Below are 6,859 nucleotides of genomic sequence, written 5' to 3'. Positions count from 1 at the left end.
ATAAATAAACTTAAAAATTATATATATATAAAAGGTGGCTGCCCTAACCATCTAGGGGTAGCTGCTGGTTGGACAGTCACCCATTTTTTATTTTCAATTTTTTTTAAAAAGTTTTTTTTAAGATTTTTTTATTATGATCGATACGTGTTGCTATATTATTAGCGTTGACGTAACGCTTTACAGAATCTGTCAAAATTTTAACGGAATTTGCTTTTAAGAGAGATTTGTAAATTAAGCCAACCATATAGATTTCTGAATTAACTTTAATATCAGAAAGAACAATTCATAATTTAGCCAACCATACGAATGAATTATGCAATTTTTCCAATCGTATTTACTCAACGTCACCACCGGCATTATTTTATTCAACGTATTCCACTGGGGAAGGCCTTAGAGCACTAGTAGCAGTTATCCTATATTGGTTCCCTTCCCTATATTTAAGGAAAATTTCATGAAAAACATCAAAAAACCTCCCACAGCAGATGCCCTATATTTAGATAAGGGGGTTGGGAATGAATAGTGATTCCCAATGTATACATGTCTACTATTCATTCCCTATGTATTATTTTAATATAAAAGAAGTATAATTAATTGATATAGGGAAGAGAGAAAAAGTAGGAAAGAGAGAAAAAGAATAAAATAAGAGTAAAAAAATAATATTTAATTGATATAGGGAAAGGTAAGGAAATCTATTGTGGGGTATTTTTTTATAGGGAAGCAAAAAGTAGTTTTGTTCCCTAAACATAGAGAAAATAGTTAAAAATCTGCTGCTAGTGCTCTTACCTTTGAATATCTCACAAAACCCAACTAGCATCAGTGAGTAAAGAGTTAACTGTTACCCTCTGTTCCCCCACCGCCATTGAATAACCATTAACCAATAAACCCTCTCCATTAAATTCTCTGCTATAAGTTACCTCTCTACCTTTTTTGTTTTTCCTTTAAAAAATTTCCCTTTCTTATTAGTTTCTGACCAAAAGGGGTGAGATTCACTCATCATGGTTTTACAGGCAAAACCAGGTCAGCCCTTGTACTAGCTGGTTTCCTCATATTCAATCTTGTTCCAACACATCTCTGACTCTGTTTTGATCATTAGATTGTTTTGTTTGATACTTGTTTCCTTTAATTTAATGCATAAAAGAATCTAAGAACTTGTCAACATCAGAAGCTGTCATCTAGTTCAAACCAGCTGGTGATTTTGCAAGATATGTGAACTGTATTTGTCTGTTGACTCTGTTCCTCTTATTTGCAATTGAAACCCGTTCAGAACCCTAAAGGGTACTCAGGTTTGTCTCTCTTGGGGCTCGCATGATCCAAAAGGTGCCAACTTTTCTCTTCCTTATTCAGTTTATTTCGTGGGGTTTTGATTTCTGTAGTGTTTGTGAGTTCTTGTATTGCTCTTCCCGCATAGGAAACCCGAATTTCATTTCCAACCTGGCTTAGAAGAAAATCCATCTCTTTGTTCCTCAATAGATCTCCAGTCTTTATGATGACGGGCCATAGAAAACCTGAATTGTTAATCTGGGTTTTATCAATTTTGTGCTTCGCATGCTTCTCTGCAGGATTTAATCCTGCAGACAATTACCTTATAGACTGTGGATCATCCACCAATACTTCAGTTGGAAACCGTGTATTCGTTGCCGATAACTTGGCTTCATATTTGCTTTCAACCCCTCAAGATGTTCTTGCCAAAACCACTTTGAAATCAATCAATTCCTCCGAAGATTCACTGCTGTATCAGACAGCAAGAGTCTTTACTGGATCCTCAAAATACACCTTTTCGATCCGCGAGAGTGGGAGACACTGGATCCGCCTCTATTTTTATCCATTTGTATATGATAGTTACAACATGAGTGAGGCAAAGTTTGCTGTTTCGACTCAGAACCATGTCCTTCTGAGCGATTTCGGTGTGAAAAACACTCCTGTTGTTAAGGAATTCTCTTTAAATGTGACATCAAACAACCTTGTAATCATCTTCACCCCTTCCAGCAATTCGACCGCGTTCTTGAATGCCATAGAAGTGGTTTCAATCCCCGATGGGCTCATTAAGGATGATGCTAACAGTGTTGGTCCATCAGCAACGTTGCCAGACTTGTTGCCTCTGGCACTTGAGACGGTTTGGAGGGTGAACATGGGTGGGCCAACAATCACAGCTGATAATGATACACTTTGGCGAACTTGGATCCCCGATCAAACTTTTCTAGTAGATTCCAACTTTGTAGTGCCATACGAAAATATTGCAGCTGTGAAATACGTTCAGGATGGGGCAACAGAAGATTCAGCTCCAAAAACTGTCTATGGTACTGCCACAGGGATGAACTCATCGGGTGATCCTAGTAGTAATTTTAATGTGACCTGGGAGTTCAAAGTGGATCCAGGATTTCAATACCTTGTTCGGTTTCACTTTTGTGATATAGTGAGTAAAAGTCTTAATATGCTCTACTTTGATGTTTACATTGACTCCTGGATTGTTTATAAGGATCTTGATCTGAGTTCTTATTCGTTTAACACCTTGGGTGCTGCATGTTATATGGATTTTGTTACGCCGTCAACTGGTAGCAATAAGCTTCATGTAAGTGTTGGCCCGTCTACTTTGACTAATGCTTACCCCAACGCTATACTAAATGGGCTGGAGATCATGAAAATGAACAATTCTCTGGGCAGTCTGAGTTCAGCAGACACTCTGAATATTTCCCCAGGTTCTAGTTCAAAGAAAAATGTCAGTGTGATAGTGGGTGTAAGCATTGGGGCCTTTGTTGCAGTGATGTTGGCTGGAATTATCTGTTTCTTGTGCAGAAAAAGAAGAAGACTGGCACTTCAACGACATTCCAAGACATGGATTCCATTATCTACCAATGGAGGAATTTCGCAATCCATGGGAAGTAAATTCTCTAATGGAACAACTGTTAGTGCCATTTTTAACTATGGCTATCGCATTCCTTTTGCAGCAGTTCAAGAGGCTACAAACAATTTTGATGAGAGTTGGGTTATTGGGATTGGGGGTTTCGGGAAAGTGTACAAGGGAGTTTTAAGTGATGGTACGAAAGTGGCAGTTAAGAGGGGAAATCCTCGGTCCCAACAGGGACTTGCAGAGTTTCAAACTGAGATCGAGATGCTATCCCAGTTCCGCCATCGCCATCTTGTTTCATTGATTGGGTACTGTGACGAAAAGAATGAGATGATCTTGGTTTATGAATATATGGAAAATGGGACCCTCAAGAGTCATCTTTATGGCTCAGCTCTTCCCAGCTTGAGTTGGAAGCAGAGGCTTGAAATATGTATTGGATCTGCTAGAGGACTCCATTACCTTCACACAGGATACGCAAAAGCAGTTATCCATCGCGACGTAAAGTCTGCTAATATCTTACTTGATGAAAATCTCATGGCCAAAGTTGCTGATTTTGGGCTCTCGAAGACAGGGCCTGAAATTGATCAGACCCATGTGAGCACAGCTGTAAAAGGAAGTTTTGGATATCTTGATCCTGAATATTTCAGAAGGCAACAACTGACGGAAAAGTCAGATGTATATTCATTTGGTGTGGTTTTGTTTGAAGTTCTTTGTGCGAGACCTGTTATAGATCCTTCCCTTCCAAGGGAAATGGTGAACTTGGCTGAATGGGCCATGAAATGGCAGAAGAGAGGGCAGTTGGATCAAATAATAGATTCTACTCTTGTGGGAAAAATTAAACCAGATTCTCTTAGGAAGTTCGGAGAGACTGCTGAGAAATGCTTGGCTGACTATGGTGTTGACAGGCCCTCCATGGGAGATATCCTATGGAATCTTGAATATGCTCTTCAAATTGAAGAGGCAGTTATTGCTGGTGATCCTGAAGAAAACAGTACAATTATGATTGGTGAACTCTCTCCTCAAGTGAACAATTTTGGTGACAGCAATACTAGTGTTACTACCATGCCGTTTGAAGCGTCAAGCGTGAATGATCTTTCAGGTGTTTCCATGAGTAGGGTGTTCTCACAGCTGGTGAAATCTGAGGGCAGGTGACTGACTGGAGATTGTACTCTCTATGGTTTCAGCTACTTTCTGATAAAAGCTTCTGTGCTTTTTTCCTCTGAGCGACCACTGTTCACCATGTTGCAGTAGAAACACTGTCTAGATTCTGTTATTCATAAAATGAGACCTAGAATTGCTGAAATATGTTTGATTTTCAGGTAAAATTATGTGAGCATCTCCTTGTAGAATATGTCTTGTTGTTTGATTGGTAGCTGGAAAATCCAAAGAGGAACTCTGCTCCATTCCATAGTGCTTAAAATCTTTGTGGTCATGTCCTTTGTGGAGTTCTGCAACTGTGCGTTCTATTTTGTACAGAAATGCTGGTGGTTCAAGTGTGTTTTAGCAGTTTATAAAGGATGTTCCATCTTAAAGTTGCCATGTTATCCATTTATGCAGTTTCTGTGTCTTTTAGATTCAGAATTTCCATGTGAACAACATGGTGATGACTACATTTACTATTACTTCTGCTAGTGTTTCTGTTGTGAGTGAATAGTGATTCTAATGTTATCCTTACTGCTTTGTAGCTTATTTTAAATCTCACTTACTACATTTCCTCTTTATGCTTTTTTTTTTTTTTTTTTTTTTTTTTTTTTTTTTTTTTTTTTTTTTTTTTTTTTTTTTTTCTTATATTTGTAAACAATTGGTCGTGTCTTGGTCTTGGATGATAATGAGATGAAGATTACATTCACTATTACTTCTGCTAGTGTTATTGTTCCATAGCCGTTTTTTCTTTTAAACTTTTCTCACTCAGTTAAAATATTACCAATAATCAGGGAAAATATTAGGCTTTATTTGTTTCGATGTAATTTTTTTTTTCGAAAAAATATTTTTTAATGTTTGGTGTGGACGAAAAATATTAGTAAATTAAAATTATTTTTGAAATCAACGGAAAGTGAGGCATTTAGGTGCCTTCATATTCATACTTGAGTGGGCAAATTATTCGATTCCCGCCCACCGAATCGCCTTCTACCGCTTTACATCAAAATTGAAAAAATTTATTTTTCCCGACGTTGGGTCGGTAATCGGTGAAGGAATTTTGTAGTCGGTTACTGACCCATGCTTCTTTTGCCCTGCCTGTCATGCGTCTGAGGAGCTAGAAGGAAAGGAGTTAGATGAAAAAGGAGAAGATGTGCAAGAAAGAAAATAAAGAGGAGAGGAATGGAGTTCATTCCTTTTCTTTCATGATGGGTTACGGGTAGATGGAAAAGGTGATTAAAAGTGGGATGAACAACTTAGGCGTTAGCTTATTTGAACGGCCAGCCCACTAATAAACTGTTATTTGGCTAATTACCGAATTACTCAAATTACTCGATAATTTTGAAATTTATGTTTAACGGAAAATAGTCTGGTAATACCCGAATTACTCGATTATTTCGCGTAGAAACTCAAAAATCTTATTTTTGACACCGACTTACCCGATACCCAGACATGTTCATACTAACGTGACCTTACTTTTTCATAAAATAAATAAATAAATAAGTAAATAAAGCAAGAAACAGTGCCCGGCTAGGTGATTGGTCCCTTGCTTCAGTCAGACCAGCTTGGTTGAAGGTTCAGTGCAGTGGAATGGAAGTTCCGTTAAAAAAAAATCCCTACAACTTGTTTTTTCTTGTAAAACATCCATTCTGAAAATATCTTGAATTAAATAGTTTGAGCAAATCTTATAGAGTTCAACTAGAAATCCTCAAAACGCTAATAATGCTAATAAAGAAGATGACAATGGCCTTGTTATCTTCTTTCTTTTTATATATATAATTGAGTAACTTTTATAGATAAAAAACAAACACATTACAAGCAAACTTTATCTATACCCAAGGACAAAACTCCATAAACCCAACCTAACTGCTAACTAGTAGCAGAAAAACATTAATAGAGAGGGGACACTTGACCATTCTCTTTCTCTCTCTTTTCACTAAAAAAATGAATTTTAGTAAAAGAGTACATTCTTTTTATAATTTTTTTTTTCTTTTTGATTAAAATTTATTTTTTTTAATGAAAAGATGGGGAGAGGAGACGGCCAAATGTCCCCTTTGTATTATTTCTCAATAAAACAAGCTAAACCAAAATCTCATTATCAATAACCCAAAAGCAACAAAGCTCAGCATTTCTCTAAGGCTAGAGAGAAAGGGGCTCTAACCTTTCCCTATAAACCCTGTAACACCCCGGTCCCATATTGGGAAGAGATGAATAGTTTACAGAGTGAGTAGTTTATAAAGATACTCATAGGTGCTAAGTTCCACATTGCCTAGTTACTAGGTGAAACTGGGCTTTATAAGTGATTCTAGGGAAAGTTTCAAATTGACTAGTCCTTTTGGGGTGGTAACGCAGATGTGGTTAGCGCTTTTTCTGGGCCGTTACAAACCCTCTTTCCCTGCAACTTTCCCACTTCCTTAGAGATGGTTCTTGTAATGCCCCAGATTTTATTAGACATAATATTATAATAATAATAATACAAAACTTATTAAGTAAGTTAAGTTAACCTAATAAGGAAGTTGTAATAAAAAAATAAAGGGTTAAATACCTTTAAGGTCCCTGAGTTTTGACAACTTTATTTTTTAGTCCCTGAGTTTCAATTCGCATCACAAATGATACATCAATTTTGGGAAATGACCAAATTAGTACCCCGGTTAACTTCTCCGTCCAAAAATTAACGGTCCGCCACGTGTCAAACTCAGAAGTTGACACGTGGCACTATATAAAAAAATAAAAAATAAAAAACAAAAAATCTTTAAAAATTAATTAAAAAATTTAAAAAAAATTGAAAAAACTAAAAAAAAAAAAGGGGGTGGCTAAACCCAATTTTTTTTTTTTTTTTTTTTTTTTTTTTTTTTTTTTTTTTTTTTTTTTTTTTTT

At 36.6% G+C, this 6,859-nt stretch overlaps 1 protein-coding gene across 1 annotated transcript; it reads left to right on the top strand.

Moving 5' to 3' along the window:
• Window positions 1–961: 961 nt before the first annotated feature.
• LOC133877216 (receptor-like protein kinase HERK 1) lies at window positions 962–4,377 on the top strand. The gene has a single exon (XM_062315469.1). It carries the CDS (start codon window positions 1,484–1,486, stop codon window positions 3,995–3,997), a length of 2,514 nt encoding a protein of 837 aa, XP_062171453.1. The 5' UTR covers window positions 962–1,483; the 3' UTR covers window positions 3,998–4,377.
• Window positions 4,378–6,859: the final 2,482 nt, after the last annotated feature.

The sequence above is a fragment of the Alnus glutinosa genome, chromosome 9 (assembly GCF_958979055.1).
Source record: "Alnus glutinosa chromosome 9, dhAlnGlut1.1, whole genome shotgun sequence".
NCBI lineage: Eukaryota > Viridiplantae > Streptophyta > Magnoliopsida > Fagales > Betulaceae > Alnus > Alnus glutinosa.
This window is presented reverse-complemented; position numbering and strand designations above follow the sequence as displayed.